We start from the raw sequence: 21860 nt of genomic DNA, 5'->3' as shown, positions 1-21860 counted from the left end.
CTTCGTTCTGATGAAGGCGGGGGAACCGAAGTTAAAAAACGTGGGAGAATTTCGGCAAATAAAACTTTTAAAGAATGGAAGCCCCGGAAACGTGCTCTATTGGAGCACCCCCGAGACTCGCCCCTTTTCCCCCTATCGGACAAAAGGGGCAAGATAGCTAGTTCCCTCGACCCCCAAAAATGGTATCCCGGGGAGGTGAGAGAGGGCCTCCCCCCATTCGCCCCAATGCCCAGCAAGGTGCCCCGGTTTTGATCGCCAACCGTTTCGGACCCCAGACCTCTCGGCTTTTGTAGAATAGCGAGGTGGCCAAACCCAGAGGCACCCGCCATCACAGCTGATGTGGTAACAACCCCTTCATCGGGGAACATATTATCAAAATCCTCCCCGCCCGAAGGGCACGGGCAGATGGAGCAAGAAGGAGCGAAACGGCTCGCTTTACCTCTGGTCGTTGTGCCCTCTTCTGAAGGCATGCCATCCTCAATGATGAAAATATCCATTTCAGTTATGATGACCTTTAACAAAGCAAGATGTTAGAGAGGTTTGAAGATAGGGTCTAGAAGATCTCAGCCATGTTTCATCAAAGAATGGGTCCTGGGGCGAACACAATGCAGACGTTCTTCAAACATCAACCGAAGTTTCGGAATCGCTCAGCCGATAGTAGTAGTGGTGGCACCGATGCTGACTTTCACTATTAGAATATCATCATCAGGGAAGTGTCTTAAACCCCGAACTCGTGAAGGGCCGCCAGCAGCCTTGGAACTTTTCTTTCTTTTTTGACCCACCGAAGGTAACTTCTGGGGCCTAGAGGATTTGGCGTTCTTTTCTTCTTTGCCTCATCAATGAGCCGCGCTGAGTCAGATGGATCAAACACCGAACTTGGCGCAGGAGCGGCATCTGTTGGTTCGAGCCTTGGGATTGATGAACCCTTTAGCAGGCTTGAGAAAGATAACGTCGAAGTTGGGAAAAGGGATGAGCGAAGAAAAAAACACAAAGCAAAATAGGAAAAAGATCTACTTACCATGATTCTTTACTATCTACTTCTCGTCGGACAGCTCTTTCCATGTGCGTAGTTGGTGCAAGTATTATCATATAATGCCCTCTACCTAATCGGAGAAGTTTTCTATTTCATCCGGGATTCATGCAATGACTGAAGTATAAGAGAGTTGGATGAATAATTGAAAGAATGTGGAGAAAATACAAGTTCTACGATGCTTACGTTTCATGTTCCACCGCTCGGCGAATGGCATGGATCCCACTTGGATTATCTTCGCGATTTTAACCCTAACGAAACGTTCCACCTAGCCTTGGTCTTTTTTCTCATCAACGGTGGAAAGGATAGGGTGTTTCCCTAGTTCAAGAGCTTTACAACCCCACCGTGAAAGATCCGCGGACCGTATAGCCGGATAAATAGTATAAAGTAAAATCTGCGTTAACATTATTCACCAAAAAGCGGAGACAACTTACAGTCCGCCAGACGGACGAACCAATTTGTATGAGGCATAAGTTGTACGTTCTGCACATGTCGAGGATGACTTGATCGATCGGGGGGTCAAGTTTGAAGGTGAAGGGATAGGTGTATACGTTTGATTATTCGTCCCTGAAGGTGGTAATGTCATCATACAGACCCGGAACAACGATCTCGGAAGGTTGGGTTGTCCAACCACTGTCAGTTCGGAATTGTGGGAGGTTCGTTTCCTTGATCGAAAAAGCATAGCGTCTGACATCATAGCCTTCCGTCGACTTTTCGAAGTCGTCTCGACCGACCTGTCGAAGATGACAAAACGAGGGAAAAATATCTTGAGCCTGAGGTTCGAAAGAATCGACCTGAGCACTAACCTCAAAAAAGTTAGCAACGGTCGGTCACGGAGGAGGAGAAGCAAAATGAAGCATTTTTGGAAGAAGATCTGGAGTTCGTTGCCATTTCTTATGAAGATTTGGTGATCTAGATGAAGATTTGAAGAATAAGATGAAGATTTGAAGATTGATATGATGTTTTGAAGGTTGGCAGATGAAGATTTGAAGATTGATATGAAGTTTTGAAGGTTGACAAATGAAAATTTGAAGATTGATATGAAGTTTTAAAGGTTGACAGATGAAGATTTGAAGGAAAGCAAGAACAAGGTTGAAGATTCAAAAGAAGTTCGAGGAGTGATTAATCGAGTGGTAAAAGGTGAAAAGGGAAAGAATCGCACTTTTATCGAGGGAGAGTATTAACGGCAAAACGTTCCAATTTGGGAACCGAAGGGACGGTCCAATCAGGTAGATACACGTGTCCGAAGTCAGAAAGAGAAGATACCGAGGTTATCATTCCACTTCTCATCACTCCAATAAACTCTGATCCAGGAAGTGTGGGGACTATTTGTATATGGTAAAAACTGGTATAAAATATTACGACCATCCGACGAGAGGTCGGAGTAAAATAGGAACGTTGACTTCAAGATGTGGCATTGGTTTGAGTTCGGTGATTCAGATGAAACGAAGTCCTAGGGGTCGTTAATCCAGGAAGATGGAGAGACGCCAGTTGGCACAAATGAGAGAAATCCGTTACATATCGGATTTCACGCCGCTCATTACACCGACCATTAAGCGACCAGCTGTTAAGGCGCTGTTAATGGTAGTAATTAGTATCAAATTATCAGATTTTAAGGAGCATTAGGACTCTAACTCTTGTACTATAAAAGGAGGTAAACCCTCTCATTAGAAGGGATTTGATTCGAATCTCATGCACTTACTCTGTAAAATTTCATAAAGTTCAAGTGCTTTAGCGATTTGGTCGGCACCTCGCCTTTAACTCTCAAGAGCACCGACCAGCTTTTCGCCATAAGCAATAAATGATTCAGGCTATTTCTATCTTTGTCCATTACATACAACTGATTGTTATTTCATATTTCATTACATTAACGACTGATTAAACCACATATCCTTTAAACCGCCTATAAATTCAATTATTACCTTTTTAGGGGTAAACACATATATTATCTGAAACACATTTTTTGGATTAAGTCACATGTCGCCAAGTAAATTTACATATCATAACGGTAAGCCATTCACGACCGTTATTTTACATTCTTCGAATGACCATGTCTTAGAATTTTTTGTCTTAGAATTTTTGAAACTAAACCGAAAGTATAGTAGAAGACTGCTTCAGCCAAATGTGATTAGGCCTCATTTGTTCTCACTAAGATTAAGATATCTGAATCTGAATGCGCCTCTGAATGATTAAGACGTTGTCTTTAGATCTGAACACTAAACGATTAAGACTATTTGTTTTTCAACATCTGAATGTGCATAATGTATTTACTTAAACATAACAAATATACAATTCAAATAAAAAAAAAGTAACTAACTATTAGAAAATAAATACATTTTTTTAAAAAAGGGAAAAGGGTCAAAAATACCCCTCTACTTTCATAAATTGGCTATGTTTACCCTTCGTTACAAGTTCGGGCCAACTCTACCTCTCCCGTTACAAGTTGGGGCCAAATATTCTCCTACCATTAGCAAAGTTTCAAAAATACCCTCATTTCGTATTCCCATATAAGTAAGCCTAGTCATTGAAATTTGGTGACATCAACGTCACATGGCATTTAACTTATTTTATGCGGTGCCTATGTAGCAATTTTTTAAAAACAATCTAGAAAATTGATTTTTTTTTAAAACAAATCTGGAAAAAATATCTTTTATTAAAAATCTGAAACTTTTTTGATTTTATAAAACCCATTTTAAAAAATATATTCTCGAAAATTGGATTTTTTAATTAAAAAATCTGGAAAATGATTTTTTTTATCTAGAAAACTGTAAAGTATTTTTTTAAAGTGTCCTAAAATTATTATTTTTTTAATCTGGATTAATTTTTAAAAAAATCTGAAAGAACTGATTTTAAAAAAAAAAAAAAATCATTTTCCATTTTTTTTAATAAAAAAATCCAATTTTGTAGATTTATTTTTGAAGAAGCGGGTTTTATAAAAAAGAAAAATCAGATTTTTAATAAAAGCCATTTTTTCTAGATTTGTTTTTAGAAAAATCAATTTTTCAGATTGTTTTTAAAAAGTTTGCCACGTAGGCACCACATAAAATAAGTTAAATATCATGTGGCGTCCATGTCACCCAATTTCATGACTAAGCTTGCTTATGTGGGAATATGTTAGAAATATGGGTATTTTTGAAACTTTGCTAATGGTAGGGATATATTTGGCTCCAACTTGTAGAATCTTAGGTAGATTTGGCCCCAACTTGTAACCGAGGGTGGTAAAAGTTGCCAATTTATGAAAGTAGAGGGGTATATTTGACCCTTTTCCCAGAAAAAATATTATTTGATAAAAATATGAAACATTTATCTTCGCTAGTAAAGGTGGGTGGGGTTTTTAGGGTGGGGTGGGGGGTTGGTAGGTGGTCGTGGGTGGTGGGGTCGATGGTGGTGGTGCCGTGGGTCTAGGGTAGGGTGGTGGTGGTAGGGGTTGGGTGGGTTATGGGGGTGGGGGTAGGGAGGGTAGAGGGCACGGGGAGGTAGGATCGGGGGGTATGAGAGCAGGTATAAGGAGCGGGGGTAGCCGAGATCGGGGTGGGTGGGGCGGGGGTGGGCACGGGGTTGCCGCGGGTGGAGCCATGTGGTAAAATTATTCATGCAAAATATCTTTTAACGATATACATTTTATTCAATATCTTAACGACAAGACATATTCAGACCAAATAAGTGATTAGATTTTAATGTAAATAAAAGCACTTAATGACCTAATGTCTTAACCATTTAGATTCATACCTCCATTAAGTACAAACAAATGAGGCCTAAAGTTATTTTCTGATAGACTTCAAACAAAAGTGACTGAAGTAAGAATATTTTTTTACTTTGGATTAAATAAATTATTTTTTAATGTTTTTCATCAGTTTTTAGTTTTAACAAATTAGAAAGATATATTAGAAACGCGTTGTTACAGATAATAAGGTGCTCACTGCGTGTTAGCAAATACAATAATTTTTCGTGTCTTCCACTTCGCAATATACAAAGATCTTCCCTTAATCCATTTATCTCTCCAAGACTCACATCCATAGTTTTTTTAAATATTCATTCAAAAGGGCAATGAAAATATCTTTCTACCCACAAACAAAGCTACAAACAGAGCGTGTGTTGGGTACACCATTTGATTAATGTGTACATTATACCTCTTACCATATTAACAAAATCAATAGAGATGTTTCTTTCTGAAAAATCAAAAGCATCTTCAACTACCCAATCATTAGTATAATAAACTATGCATGCTGACTGCCCATTTCTTTTCCTTGTGTTATGGGTTGTTATAATAAAACAAGTTGCAAAAGATTACTTTTCTCTACTTTCAGAGCTAGTATATTATAACGAAAAGTTATACAACCTAGCAGTTCCCACTAACTGCTTCTGAAAGACGCAATAATTAGGACGAGGTAATTAAGATACCTCCAAAAAAGTTTTATAAGCAGACTAAATTTGATGTAAATTCTTGTCGTGGACGTACCTTTACACAACCAGCTGGTCGCTGCAAACTTCCCTTTTAAATTTCTTTTATTAAGCAATAAGCATCGGTACGTACCGAGGACCCTGTATTTTAATTAATATTAATGCTAGGGTAGTAAAGAGAAAAATCTGCAAATCATAAACCGAAGTTATATACTACTATGTACCTACTAAGTACTCCCTCTGTCGATCCAATTTATGTGACACTCTTGGACTATATTCACGGAGTTTAAATAGAGAGAGAATTTCGAAACTTGCAAACAATAGACAATCATCCCATTAAGGGCAAAATGAGACATTTAATTAAAATATATAAATTTAGGATGTCAATCTTTCTGGACAAACTAAAAACAGAAGTGTGTCATACATGTAAAATGGGATAGAGTACTCCCTCCGCCTGTCCCATATTAGTTGTCAAGGTTACTAAAAATACTTGTTATTTTACAAAATCAAGATAAAATTAATTATTTTTATCCCATTTTACCCTTAGTATTAAGTGTTGTTGAAAAATATAATCAATATTGATTAAAGTGCAATATATTGGAGAGTAAGGTAGTAAAAATACACCTTTTATTTATTATTCTTAAGTGGTGTGCAAAAAGAAATGTGACAACCAATATGGAATGGAGGGAGTACTGTATAATACTATTAGACATGATCATGGATGAGTTACATGCTAAGCTATCAAGTAGTAGTTAAAATGGGCAATTATTTCCGCCATCATTATCTTAGAAGTTGCAAATTAACTGAATTGTGATTGTTCAGCTTAAGCACCCTTCTTCATCACGTTTCTTCAAAACTCAAAATAGTTGCTGAATTAGTCGGAAAAGTATTGACAGATCAACATCCAGTTACACGTACGAAAAGTGAGTACGTGTACAAGGAGCCCAGCTCTAGCTTGGACAAATTATGTGGAGGACAAACACCAAAAAGATTCAAAACTGGTGACCCCAAACAACAGCTGTAGGGAAAAAAGAAAAAACCACCAACAGCTGTACTTTAGTACGTTAAAATCAAGGATCAATTTAAGTCATTGTCCTACATCAGATACTTAACATAATGTGTAACCTTGTTTGTAGAAATAACAAAAGTTTGACACATAAGTTAAAAGATAAAATATGTTGATGTAATTCTGTAGGGGAATATCATTAAAGGTAAAATGAAAATGTTAAAATTAAAGATTTAACGTGCCCTATCCCGCTCTGCATAGCAATTTTCATTTGTTTCAATCCACTGGTACTACCTAGCTCGCCGGCCTGCATAAGATTTGTCTCGTCCTGCCCTGTTGCCGTCTTGCTTGTTTATTCTAACCAATGCTTAATTCAGACAATTTTATCAACTATAATCGGTTATTAGTACTACTGGTTCAATCCAGACGGGTTCAAAATTTAAATTAAGTGAATTTGGGGCGAGTATGTCTATAGAGTGTAACTCTATATAGATTAGAGAGAAATTTTGGTGACTATGATGAGTCAATTTTTGGAGTCCACCTTCTTGATAAGTTAGTGATCATACATTCATACATCAGTACCACGAATGGAAGAGCATTAAGAACTAGTACACAGAGATCGTTTTGTAATGAGTTATTCATGTATTAAAATTGGCATATTTAATACTCCGTATCATGTTTGGACTCTGGTAGCTTTTTAGTTGCTTTATATAAAGTTCAATATATAAATTATGGTGTTTGATTATCATTTTATAAACACACAAAAATAAAACGTGTATAAGTTATAAGTTAACTTGTGTACTACTCCCTCCGTTTTAATTTGTATGAACTCATTTGACTGGGCGCGACATTTAAGAAAAAGGGAAGACTTTTGAAACTTATGATTGAAAATAGCTCGAAAAATTTATGCATCAGAATCATCGTAATTTGTTTCCAAATTGGAAAGAGGCCATTCATTTTAAGACGGACAAAAAAAGGAAATAGATTCAAACAAATTAAAACAGAGTGAGTATTATTTACATATACGGGGTAAAAGTTAGAATAACAAATACGTAAATAACTAAACCTGCGTAATCAATTTCTACATTACTAATACTTTAACCCTAACCAGCAACTAGACCACCCCTAAATTTTTCTTACCGTAACAACAAGCAAGGTGTCAGCATTGTTGATGTTAGCTGGTTTCAAATAAGGAAAAAAAAAGACAGAAATTGAAGGACAAAATGGATAAGCATAAAAACTTAGTACAAGGAAAGAATGGAACATGCATTAATGGAATAACAAATCACCCATTAGGCTTGTCTCTTCAATATCAAGAGATTTGCCTTGGGCTAATCCTCTTTCTTTCCCCTCCTTCGTCTAACGCTAATTAATCAAAATCAAAAGAGAAAAAAGAAGAAAAAAATTACATTACAACGTATATACTCGATAGTGATCATCTCCAATTACCACGTCCACGTCACAGTTATTTTTTCCATTTCAGTTACTGACGGTTATTCCACATCAGCAAGAGTAAAACTCAACCAACTCATCTAATGACTCAGGTTGAGGATCAGCATTTTCAAGCATCCATAACAAATGCTCAAACAAAACGACTTCACAACCAACTGTAATATATTCTTCAGATTCACCTGACCTTTCGACAAGTTCACGGAAAAGCGGATGGTCAACAACTTCGGAGTTTACTAGGTACCGACGACGAGATTTTCCGACATAGACAGGATATAAATTCTTGTCGGAAAATGAATTATTATCGTCATCGTCCGAGGAAGAATGATGATGTGTAGCTACGATGGTGCTGCTGTTTACGCGTCCAAGTTTGAAAGATTGCATTTTTTTCAGGACTGATTTGAGTTTGGTTAGTTTGCCTCCTTTAGCCATTGTTGCTGTATAGGGAGAAAAGAGGAATTCTATTTTTTTTTTTTTTTTTTTTTTTGAAGCTGAAAGGAGAGTAGTGAGGTTTGAGGAGAAAGTGGTAGGAAAGTGAGGATATATATGGGACAAGGGGAAGGGTTAAATTGGAAATGTTTATTGGGCAGCAGTTATATACTTGTTGAATTGAATTTGTTTAGGCACTTGGGGGGTGGGGGCCCCTTTGTTAGTCTTAATTTCATGGGGTACCCAAAACCAGCTGCGCGCGCCTTTCTGCCTATTTGAGAGAACCCCCAGATTTTTTATTGGCCAAATCCATCGACAAACACACGTATAGTCGTCGCAAACCTTTCAACATTGAGCGCACAAGTAGCGCTGTTATTTGAGCAACAGAATGGGTGCGTCGCATTAAACTTAGACATTTTTTGCAGATTATCGGAGGCACAAAACCAACATGCGTCGTCTACGTATGGATTAAGTGGCCAATTAAATTGTCTTGACTCATTTAAATTGTGTCAACTCAATTAAATTGTGTCAACTCATTTTAATTGTAAATTCACTAATTTGTAAATTCGTGGAGTTTTGACCATTAAAAATTGGAAATTTTGGGCTTGTTGGATGTCAATGAGGGTGGCGCCCTTTGGTGTTGGTTTTGTTTCGATAACGGTGCAAAAAGTGTCTAAGTGGAATAGAAATGACACTTTGAAGTGTCTAAATGGAACAAGGGTCGCTTTGGTCTTTCCCGAGTGAAAGAAGTGGGCGGCTTGTGTCTGTCGATGGGTTTTGCTCCGATGACGATGCAAAAAGCGTCTAAGTAGAATAGGAATGACCCACCTGAAGTGTCTAAATGGAATAAGGATCACTTTAGGTGCTCAAGTGAAAGAAGTGGACGACCACAGGTGTCTGTCGATGGGTTTGGCCTTTTTTATTTGTTTTGGAATATGTGATTTGCTCCGCTACTTTTTCGTGGGCTCTGGGTAAGTCCCGCTCTAATGTAATAAAGAACAAACCACACAAGAGATGTAAATCGAAATAGAAAAGTCCTGCGGAACGAGTTCAGTCAAGAAATACATGCAGGTGGTATAGAACCCGGGATCCCCCCATCTCGGGAGATCCCATGCTCAACTAACTCAGCCACCAACGAAGTGGCTTCGTCCCAATTTATATGATGGTGGTGGTCGGATTTTGAGAGTCAAACGAAATCTTTTTTTATCTTAAATTATTCATATGGCTTTTAAATATTTTGAATTATTAATTATTGTAATTTATAGGACTAGTACAATTTTTATGTAGTTTTTAAATATGTAAATTCTATTTTAAAAAAACGAAAAGATTTTATGTCCAAAATACTATCAAAATTAGAAAGTTTGAAAATAAAAAGGGTTACGTAAGTTGGGATAGAGAGTATAAATTTAAGCGGAGAACTAAAATGGAAGGACAAAAGCATATTTTTCAAATTATGTTCTTTTACAATCTATCCCCCAATCTATTAAGTATCTATGTTATCTCACCTCACTTGAAAAAGAATCACAATGATTTTTCATTTTTGCTCATTGTCAATGAATAACTCCAAACTAGATCATCTTTAACATCTTAGCTTAGTTGGAGGTGAAGATGAGATGACTCGCCAACTTGTAGCCAGCCTTCTGATCCAACTAATGAAAACGAGAACTTTGAATCTAATACATAAATTGGAGGTTTACTGATTCACTTGACTGACCGTAACTTTGACCCTAGCGGTGATCCTTACAAGAAAAAGTAAGAAATAGAAAATACTTTTCTTTTTTGTTTGTCTTTTTATATGAGCTTTTTAGTTCTCACATCTGAGAAAAGAGTGTATGAGCTTTTTAGTTCTCACATATGAGAAAAGAGTGAAATCATGTTATTTTCGTAAATCGGAAATTTGTTTTGCTTCCATTCTTAATAAACCAACAGTAATATTAATCACTACTCCGTCTCAATTAATGTGACAATTTAAATTTAGAGACTCAAACTTTTTTACTTTGATCGTGAATTTGGACATACTATCTTTATTTTTTTTTTAAATAATTTACTTATTAAGAGACTATATAAAAAATACTATAAATCACAATAAATTAACAATTTAAAATACTTAAAGGACATGCATGCGAATAATCGCGGTCAAAGATTTTCTTATCTGACTCTTGAAAGGTGAAAAGTGAAAAGTGACACATAATTGGGATAGACGGAGTAGTAAATTAAAATTTTAATTCTGTATCAACTTTTTTTATGTGACGCGCAGACAGATATGCCCTCGACTTTATAATTGCGGGTGCAACTTACGTTCAAAGATTCGATGATTTAAGGAATTCTGCAATTCACATCAAGTATCACATTGCCAGCTCTTCTTCACTAGTACCAAGTACTAGTTATGTTAAAAATAAAACATCCGTACTTTGTTGGTATGGCTATATGGTGTAAAATGTAAATAAAAGCCTTCATTGGTCTCTATTTATGTATGCATCAACTTTTCGTTTTCGTGATAGCCATTGTTCAGACTAATGTTATGGACCAAAGAATTGTTCTGCTTCTATTTAATCAATCAGGTTAGCCAATGTATACTATTGTTATGGAATATTATATGATAATTTGTTCTTTTACCATTTGAATAACGTTTTCAATAAAGGGACAAAGGACAAAGTAGACAAGAGGGTAATTATTAAAACAGGACAGATAACTCCATACCTTGTTGGTTTATTTGTTCAGTGCAACAGGACCTGCTAGAAGAAAAGAAATGAATGCATAGAGGCATAATTAGCAAAATGCTGTCAACACTTGGATATAAGTACTCATGTTTTATTTTCAATGGTGTTTACATTTTGCCAATTTGGACTAAGCCTCTTCTAAACACGACACGTTACATTTTGGATTTGAGTTATTCGTTGTTTATTGATTAAACAGCATCTAACCTAATAGGAATTTCAATAAAGTAGTAATTGGTAGCACGACTTTTGTTCAGACTATAGAAATGTCTAATATTAAATCTTACCCCTTAAATTTCGGTGGTTGGGTCCCATTCCCGGACCTTTATCTGTTTTTCCCTCTACTAAACAACAAATTAAGAAATCTATGAAAAAACAACATAATGGTCATAAGTTCACAATTCTAATCATAAAAATGTCATGAATTCAAAATAAGGTTTGAACCGTGAAAATAGTCCTCTTGTGAAAATTTAAAGTAAAATAGCATACAGTCGGTCCAGTGTGGTGTTCCGAGCTACCTAGATCACGAGCGTGACAATGACGAGAGCTTATTTCACCGAGCTGACTCTTTTAGTTGTCAAGTGTTGCAGCAGCAACAACATGCAATGTTTATTAAGAATTTGATTCCTCTTGTCTTGTTGGTGCACAGATTCTAATTTGTGCACTAGAAAGTTGTTGGTACTTAAAAAAGCCATGAAAAAATCATCTAAAACGGTTTTATTGGTTTCTTTTGTTTTTCTACAGTTCTTTATATTTTCATGAAAAGAAATTTTGTGGCTGAAAGCGACAGACATGTGCAACGCTAAAGAGTTCAGCAAAATTCTGGAGACTTTCGTCCAACTTCTTTACTTTTATCTTTTAATTAATATTTAAAGAATGGGTTAGGACTTAGGAACACATAACGAAATAAAAAATAAAAAAAATAAAAAAAACTTTTGAAAAGAAGAATTAGAATTGATTTTTTTGTATAATAGCTTAGTTCGAATGAGGTCAAATGGAGGTGCTAACTACCTCAATTCTACTGTTTTTGGTAGAAAAAAGAGAATAATCAACTTTTGATTATTTAAAATTTTCATGGACATCAACTCTAGACCAATCATAATTACTCAATCAATTAAACAATTAAATGAACTTGTCAACATATGCCGTTTTATTTTATAAGCACCTAAATTAATTGTGATTTCTGTACCAGCACTTTTATCTTATTAGTAAGTCTGCTAATGAAGTATAAAAATAAATAAATAAAGTATATGGATGAATATGAAGTCTCTTGCCTACAGCTGGTCGTTCAACGTCGAGAAGAATTCTAAAGGGATACGAAAGATAGAATGATGAAATTAAATGGGCAGCTTGCTGAAGAATGAAAACAATATGTCGAGAAATGACAGCAAGATTGTTTACAGACTGGGGTAAGAACAATGATAGTGAAAGAAAGTGATACTACCCTGCGTACCATTTTAGTAAATACAAAATTTGATGATGATGTTTGTAAAAGAAAAACTAAAATTAAAATTCTATCTGGAGGGATCACTTGTTCCTATATATTCATACTATTTGATAGGGAAATATTCTCCAGTCCAAATTCATTTTCAATTATATAAGGCTATTAGTTCATATAGCCGAGGGAAACAACCTCTCTATCACCACAAGGTAGGAGTAAGGGTTTGCGTACACTCTATCTTCTTCAGACCCACCTTTAGAATACATTGGGTATGTTGATGTGGAGTCCGGAACCAAAATGACCCCAAAAAAAAACATTTTGAACCAAAATACCCCAACAAAAAAAAATGTTACAAAACTACCTTTAGCGCAGTAAAATACTACGCTATAGGACATCACCATTTTCCAAAAACAGCCTCTTATTACATTTTCACTCCTTTTTACGTAGTTTAGCCGTATATTAATCATGTTTTGAGACTCCGGAACTTCAATATTTTATTTAGAACCCTACTTATATTTGTACAATTAATAAGATAGGCTCAATACATCAAAAATATGCAAAACTTTGGATTGTCGTTTTAGTGGTTGAAAAGTGCTCGAAGTCTTTTTTTCTTTGAAGACTTGTAGTCATTAGCTTTATGTTATTTATCTTTTAGGGTTTCCTCTTATTTTTAAATTAATGCTTAACTTTATTTTGAATGTGTCACGTTTTTTTTTTTAATTATCAATTTAGGATGTGAAACTATAAACAATAATAAAGACTAAGATAATATTTATAAATATGCAAAAAATATATAATATTTACGATAAATTGTACAACACTAACGTATATACACTATCGAGGATGGGTCCCACATGTAGTATGCCGGAGACTATCCCTAGGCCTAAGGCTCATACCATCCCCACCGCCCTCGCCTTTTTCCTCTTAATAACCGGGCACTCCAAGTCATGATCATCTCCTCCTCCGTTGGCCCGTGCGCCCTTGACTAGAATGTGCTTCTTCTTGGGATCTGGTCCCGCTAGCAGACGGTTTTCTCATCATGACCTGGGTCTGGAAACTCGGACTCTTCCTCGTCGGGAGTTGCCACCGCAGGCGCCGAAGGATGAACCTGAAAAGTATATAAATATTAGTACCATTTCTTATTTATATTGAATACATTAACGTTTGTTGAATAATCAAACCTGTGTGTCAACGGGCGCCCGAGTAGGCTCCCGAGATGGGTCCGTCGTATGGGTCCGTCCCGAGATGGGTCCGTGGTGAATATGAGGTAGTCTCCGGACGAGATGTTGTTCGAAGTCCAAGTAAAGGTTATAAAATTAAATAAATGTTTACCTTATATTGAATAAAATTAATTTTAAGTAAAAAACTTACATGCGCCTCGGTAGTCTCATGAGAAGACACACCTCGCCTTACTACGTGAGAATGCCCCCAATGGGTCGCTCCTATGGACCCACTGGCGCCGGATCCTAAAATAAGAAAAAAAAAATGAAATAATAAGTAACATACATATTTAAAATAAGTACTTTAAATAATCATATAAAATAAGTACTTTAAATAATCATATATATATATATATATATATATATATTGACCTTATATTGAATAAAACAAATTTTAATAAAAAGCTTACTTCCGTGGCTCGACAAATACACGGGAAGACACCGCCGTTCACCCATGAGAAAATGCTTTTTTAGTGGGTGGCTCGTGGACCCGCTTCGGCACCGAATCCTAAAATATAAAATATTACTAAATAATAAGTAACATATATATTTAAAATAAATAATTTAAATGAACAAATAAGTATTTTAAATACTAACCGGGATAAAAAAACTCATCGAAGTCAAGAATCCTGGCTCCCTCTAAATTCCTCACCGCTCATCGCCTAATGGTAAGCGTAACGTCGCCGCCCAATCAACGTTATCACGCTCCTCCATGTATGCATTCTGGCTCGGCTGTGATGAAGACCCAGGTATCTCAGCAAGTAAGAGCGTCGGCGTAAACGTAGGTGAGTCCCCAGGTGAGCTGCCACCGGCCTGGAACGGCTGCGGATGGACTAGACCGGGAACGCCCTCTGGAATGGGATCGGCCTCATCTACCAGATGGTGCCGTCCACCACCAGTCCTTAAACGAAGCACATCGCGTCCTACGCGCGCACGGCGTCCTCCGGCCAAACCGCGCACGCTCCACCTCGCTCAGGAGCACCCCGGCCCTCCTCTCCCACACGCTCGATACTCGCCTCCGAAGCAGTGTCCTTCGCGCCTAATCTCTCCCGGGGCCGGATACCATCCTCGGATATCCGTAACATCTCCAATGCAAGCCCCGCAAGCCCAGGGTAAGGCATATGCTCTAACCCCAAGATGCGTAAATGTTGTACGGCCACCAGCTGCATTTGTGTTCAACAGTTAAAAAAAAAAGTTATTTTTTAAAACGTAACAATTAATGCAATTAAATAAATCTAAATACGATAAACTTACTAATGCCTCGTACGCCCGCGAGTCTTGAGTATCCTACATCCTTGCGGGGACGCAAGTCAAGGTTGACACGATCAATTCGACGTGTGATTCGATGATCTGCAGGCGCGTAGTAATCCTCAATGGGAATCAAATGGCCGACCACCGCTAAAGTGCCCAACCTGTTCTCCCAACGGTGGAGCTGGACATCCATGAAAGCCAAAAAATCATCATCAACGGCAGCCCAATCGTCCCGCTGGTAGTGTCGGAGCTCATGATGGACGTCAGGGGTTATACTATGTGTATGCCCAAACTATCGTAAGACACGCTCAAGCATGTGGTCCTCTACGATATCCAGGTGTATCAATAGACACCGCGACCTCCAAACCCCCGACCCGCCCCGCAAAAAGTGCCAAGAAAACATCTAATATAGTACAGTCATACGACGTCCATATAAATAGCCGCATAACATATAAATACAAATCGTTGATCACCAAGTAGAAAAGACGTTTAATTAAATTGATAATGTAAAGTTAAATAGTTTTACCGCATCGTCCGTCATGTGATCAAGCTGGTCCGGAATGGAAGAATACTGTGGTGCGTATCCACATCCCTATCAAAACCCGTTGTCCACCCCCTCGCATAAGGCAAATCAATCTCAAGGTGATGCCTATGTACGGGCTGAAAAGGCAGCATCCTCTCCCACGCCCATAACTGTAAGCGATATTAGAAAATACGATTTTTAAGTCATCATTTCAAGAGGTTTGTCTACATTAAAGGAACCCATACTTAAAATATTACCTGGAGAAGAGCAAAAAATCGACACACATCTCTGACAACACCAATAGACGCTCGGCACAGGCATCTGTAAAGATACGCCAAAACAAAGACCGCCCCGTAGTCTCAAGCGGTCCGGATGCTCCAAGAAACCAAATAACGTAACCGACAAAGGCACCCGATGAGTTCGGGAACAAGATGCCCCAATATAATGAGCGAGTGTACAAACGGCATGAAGATCAACATCGTCCTGCGGGGTGCCGTCCACAACCGGATCCAGACCCTCCAAATAAGTGCAGAGTGCACTAATCTGAACTGTCCCTCGGCATCAGGCACGAAGGGGGTGAGCCTAGTCAACTCTATCGCCCACGTCTAACCGGGGAGGCTCGTGCCGAGTATGCAGGGATCTCCACCTACCCGCAATCCAAAGAGGACCTCCACATCCCGAAGTGTAATCGTGGCCTCACCAGCGCCAAGATGGAAGGTATGTGTCTCTGTCTCCACCGCTTAACCATGGCCATGATGAGCGCCTAATCATGCTGTACCCGACCAACGGACACGCAACGGTAGATGCCGCCCCGAAATAATATCTCTAAGACGCGAGGGTGTGGGGGGTGCTCGCGTAAAAGAGTTCGCGCTCTCTCCCACTGTCACGACCCAACTCCGTAGGCCGCGACTCGTGCCCTAGCTTGGCACTCATACGTACCCTATCCTACACTAGCAAAGTATTAAAAATAAACAGAAATAATAATTTAATGATGTCCGGAATATGGCGCACGAAGGCCGATAAGGCCGTCACAAAACATAAATAAGTTCTAAACGTACGCAAAACTCACAAAGCATATGCGTAACCCACACTATATGTCTACGGACCTCTACCGAACCAAAAGCGTAATCACACATGACGGACGGGCCCCGTCGTACCCGTAATAAATATGTACATATAAAACAAAAGTCTATACCAAAATAGGGGCCCGACAAAGGAGCACTTCAATCACCGAAAGCGAGCGTATAGCCTAGGCGAGCGGATCAATAAATCAAGCGTCGGTACCGCGTGACATGAACGCACCCCCGAAGAACGGGGGTCGACGGAAAATGTACCGAATATGTAAAGCAAAGATCGTAACAACAAAAATGAAAATCGAACGTAATGTACGAGAACGAACATAATGCATAGGTAATCAAAATGCATATCGAAACCATAGACAATGCATGCAAACATATGCCAAATCCGTCCCGCTATGGGACTCGGTGAACGTAACATAGGCGCCCCGTCTCCGCGCGCCAAAACACATCATACTTCAGAGTAGGGAATATCTCCGAAACAAATCATAACATACCCAGTGGCCACATCACATCACACCATCAGATATCAGAATATATGTACATGGCACATCATACTTCGGACCCATGTACATGTCATACCTGCCCCCTCACACCGAGGCACGGCGAACAATGCAGAGGAAAGCGCTTGATAACATATCCTGGCCCGGGCTCAGTGAAGGAAGCATTGAGGCATCCACGAGTGGAGTAGTGAGAAACTAATGCAATAAAAATACATATATATATATATATCCAGAGACTCAATGAGGCATGTCGAGTGACAAATCGAATCAATGAAACCGGACGGAGTCATAATAGGTGAATTCCGGATGTCATAACGAGTTACAAAGGCATAAATCCCTCTGAGATCATCTCCAAGATCCAAAACAATTTATAGGACTTAACGGAATATTCAAAACAATTTTTCAATAATAGATAAGGAAGTAGTTAAAACATTTCCTTTAAAACCGCTCGAAACCAAGTCATAGTCGCAAAAGGGTAGAGTCGGAAATAGTGGGCCCACCTCGGGTCAACCGAGGGGTGGACACAAATTATGTATAATAGGCTTTATGGAATCGCTTATGAAGGTTTTTAGGGCAATCGGGTTTTACTTGCACAAGTTCTAGGTGTTTAGACATTTTCCTAACTACTTACGACTTAACTAATTCAATTCTACTGAAAGAAAATGGGACAATTTCGAACGTGGATTCCGAAGAGTAGAGGTGTCCCCGAGGTCCGAATTCAAGCCTAGTATACCTAGGACATGCCAAGAGAAGGGAAGCAAAGCTTTACATACCTTTCGCGCTTGCTAAGCTCGTCGAAACTCCGGTCTCGTTTCGTCAAAAATCTGCAAATGGTCATCTTTAGCAGTTACTATTCATGCAAGTTGACATTTCAATCTTTGGTTTCTATCTGGCTACCGAAATTTCGGCAGCACTTCCCCTATAAATACACCACCCCGAGAATTAAACTCGGCCAATTCTTCAACAACGACATCAACAACCATTCCAACAACATTAACAATCCATTCCAAAATACATTATAATGTCAATAACTTTTCTTTGAATACTCCAACACAGTTCAATTATGTTCAATTCAACTTCATGTATTCAAACTATCATCCATGCTTACGTACGCCAATAATAATCCGAGGCCATTCAAATGTGTCTTAGGAACATCCCAAGGAATCCATATAATGTTCAAACAACTCAAACAACAAGTTAACTTACCCGAAATCCATCAACTACATTAAGGATATCGACAACATATTTTCTTCCTTCACAATTCACAAATTACATCAACAAACCATGCTTTAACAACATTATTCTTAAAAGCTCAAGAAACCGCATTACGTCATATTAATCCTTAAAATCAGCCCACACCAATTTTGCTTCAACTAGGGATCATTAACCATCATTTTTACATTATATAACGCATGACGACAATGACCAAAATACCATATAACATCAGCTCACCATGGCTGCCCCAAAACTGTCCATACACGGCCATCATCCACAAGTAACATTTCATGAGTTTCATTCATTTTCCGCACTCTACAACAACATACAAACATGCTAAATACAATGAATTCATTATTCCTAATCATACAATACCTATACACGGCCAAGTGTCCTTACCCACGGTCCAACTTCAACATCTTACATTCTCATAATTTTCATTCATTTCGACACATTACAACAACACACAACAAGCTAGATAGAATTGTTTCATCACTCCTAGCATGCCACACATATGCACGGCTACATACACATATACACACGGCCACATTACAACATCCACATATTCATAGCTTCTATCATTTCCACACTTCACAACACCTACAAACCATTCATAATACATGAAAATAAGAATGAAATCTTACCTCTTTCCCTTCACCTCCTCACCACGGCTAAGCCTCAACTTTGCATGAAAGAGTACTTTGCAAGCTTCCACAATCACTCCACGTTGTTCCTCACCTTCTAATGAGTTGAAAAGCTTGAAGAATCTATTTTTTTTTGGACCAAGTTTTCCTTGGCTTGCTCGGCTAGGAGAGGGAGCCGTATGGTTGCTCCTCTCTTTTTCTCTAAGTTTCTTGAACTTTCCTTGGGAGCAAATGATGAAGATGACTAATAAGTCATCTTTCTCTATACATATATTTACCTTCCATGTGGCCATGGCCCACATCCATGTGGCCGGCCACATGGCTCTCCTTTTTTTTTTTTTTTTGATGAATTTTTAACTTTCTAAGGTAACCTTTTGGTCCCAAATGTTTCCCTAATGTCCCATGCCAATAACACTTGCAAGCAACTCATGACGTAACATAAAATCGTAGTTAAAGATCTCGACTTCTTGCCCCAAAGTAGTCTTGTCCCTAACTTTCCGCCATCAACTCGGAATGTTCCAATATACGAAAATGCGAGGTATAACATTCTTCCCCCCTTTAGAACATTCGTCCTCGAATGTTCAACTAGTCTTATGGGAGCTTAAGAGGCCCCTGGGGGGGGGGGTCCCATTACTTGTCATATCATGCAGTCTCATTCCTGACTACGTTACCTCTTTGGCTATTCGAAACACCTTCTCCCTGTCGTTACCTCGCCACTGTACCTCAACCCAAAGCCACGTCTTTGCTACGCAACATTCTTACCTCACGCACAACGTAATAAGGTCCAAAATATATCCTAAGTGGGACCTTTCTCCTCGTCGAGTCTTACTATACCTTTCATATGACACAAAGATTTTACTCTCTTTTGATAGCCGGCTAATTTCGATTAATTCATTCAAATCATCTTCTACCCAACTTGAAATATCCTAAACACATTACCCCGATCATCCTTTTGTTCTTAACTTAAATCCTTCTATTGTCCCCCACTTAACCGTCATACCATGTGGACTTCTAGATTTTCTAACTTGCTCCGGCGAGGAATCTTAACCGTAGTCCGAACATTTGTATCGGATATGCTATAGCTTCGACCGTCTTTATCTTGTACTTGCGTCCCTCCTACTCGCTTCCCCCCTTTAGGGGCGTGCTTACACTATTACCCGATTATACTCTACCCTATGTCTACATTCCCAATTTCAATCCGGCGATATTTGATCCCGACGTGCTGATCCTCTGACCTCCCACCTACTCGCTTTTTTTTCCTTTTCCAAATATCAGTGCATCCGAACTGTCCGAACTTAATCCGTGGCAAGAACAACATCAACTTGTCTTATAGCATTTGTGCCATTTATACTATTTCCCATTTAAGCTTTGCTACCTTGTCCGCTTAAGACCTTTTCTATACCGCCCCGAGGGTTGCCGGAACACACATATCCGCTGATATAACTATATATGGGACACACACCTACGCAGACATGTAGTCGCTATCATCTCACTTACAAAATATTTCCAAACACTATTCGAACTCACCCCAATTCCGAAATCGTGACACATCCCCTTCTTCCTTACCGGTCTTATTTGCCTCGTTCCACGTGACCTCCTAAAATATTCGCCTACTCAAAGATATTCCAAGTCCCTTTAGACTACTCTAGCTTCCCATTCGCTTCCTTTGGCTGAAGTTGTAAAGTTTTCAGAAACTTCCCAGGGGGGTCACCCATCGTGAAATTTCCTTCACCCTAGCACGCTTAACTTTGAATCTTCGTCGGAATACAATACTTTAATGCTGGTATATTCGCGTTCTCTCCACTGCATGACCTCCGTCACGTAATTTGGGGTAAAGTAAAGTCCTGAAAGGTTTTCGGACGCCCTCGTGACACAATTACAATTTTACCCTTCTTGATCCCCCGTGTTCACTTTTCATCTACGGACACAACTACCTTCCGTCCTCGACTCCCAGATCCACTATAATAATGAACACACCTTAATTATCCCGATTTACGAACATTTGACTATCGACCCTTACAATCCGGCTTACCGCCATTATGTAACAGTTATGTAACAAATACACACATATATAGAATAAATTTCAATAAATACTCGTATACCGTGGACGAGTTGTCTCCACCGATCTAGTAGGCTATGAGCGAAGGGTACTCCTCCTCGTCATCCCCCTCGTCAATCCGAGAGATCCCCCTCGTTCACGAATCCGAGAGATATAGGTAACGTCACCGAGGACGGAACATAGCGGTCCACCATGAGCGACCGGCTCAATGTCGGGGAGCCTTCCCGTGCCCCCGCCCCATACCTCGGACGGATCCGTGTCGTACGCTCAAGATCCTCCTCAAGGGGGCCGGCGGAACATCCTGCTCCACCATAGGAGCCCTACCTCCTCCCCGGGGGTCAAACACTGGGGGATCGAGGATCTCCTCCGTCCACGTGCCCTCCCCCCATACTCCGAGGTCCCGAGCATCCGTGTCCTTGTAGAAGTCGACCTCTTCATCTTCTAAGATCTTTACCTACACCGGGGGTCTTCCTGCACTCCGGCTCTATCGCACGATCTAAGACAGAAGAAAGATCCTAAATGCGAAGGATAAGTGTGGCCGGCTCGAATAAACAAGGGCTCCTCCATTCCGAGGACCTAACCGGCCACTTTTGTCACGACCCAACTCCGTCCGCGACTCGTGTCCTAGGGGCACTCAAACATCCTACACTAGCAAAGTATTAAAAATAAACAAATAATAATTTAATGATGTCCAGGAATATGGCGCACCGAAGGCCGATAAGTCCGTCACAAAACATAAATAAGTTCTAAACGTACGCAAAACTCACAAAGCATACCGCCGGGGCCCCCGAACCAAAAGCGTAATCACATGAGGTCCCCGTCGTAGCATAAATATGTACATATAAAACGGGTCTATACTTGTTGGCACACTTCAATCATCGAAGCGTATAGCCTAG

The 21860-nt window shown here is 39.2% G+C and overlaps 1 protein-coding gene across 1 annotated transcript; it reads right to left on the bottom strand.

The window, feature by feature from the left end:
* Positions 1–7644: 7644 nt before the first annotated feature.
* Positions 7645–8404, bottom strand: LOC132063100 (auxin-responsive protein SAUR78-like). Its single transcript, XM_059455529.1, has one exon. The coding sequence runs from the start codon at positions 8316–8318 to the stop codon at positions 7941–7943; it is 378 nt and encodes a 125-aa protein (XP_059311512.1). The 5' UTR covers positions 8319–8404; the 3' UTR covers positions 7645–7940.
* Between the last annotated feature and the right edge of the window lie 13456 nt (positions 8405–21860).

This window comes from Lycium ferocissimum, chromosome 7, assembly GCF_029784015.1.
Source record: "Lycium ferocissimum isolate CSIRO_LF1 chromosome 7, AGI_CSIRO_Lferr_CH_V1, whole genome shotgun sequence".
NCBI lineage: Eukaryota > Viridiplantae > Streptophyta > Magnoliopsida > Solanales > Solanaceae > Lycium > Lycium ferocissimum.
The sequence above is the reverse complement of the archived record's forward strand: the minus strand, read 5'-3'. Positions and strand labels throughout refer to the sequence as shown.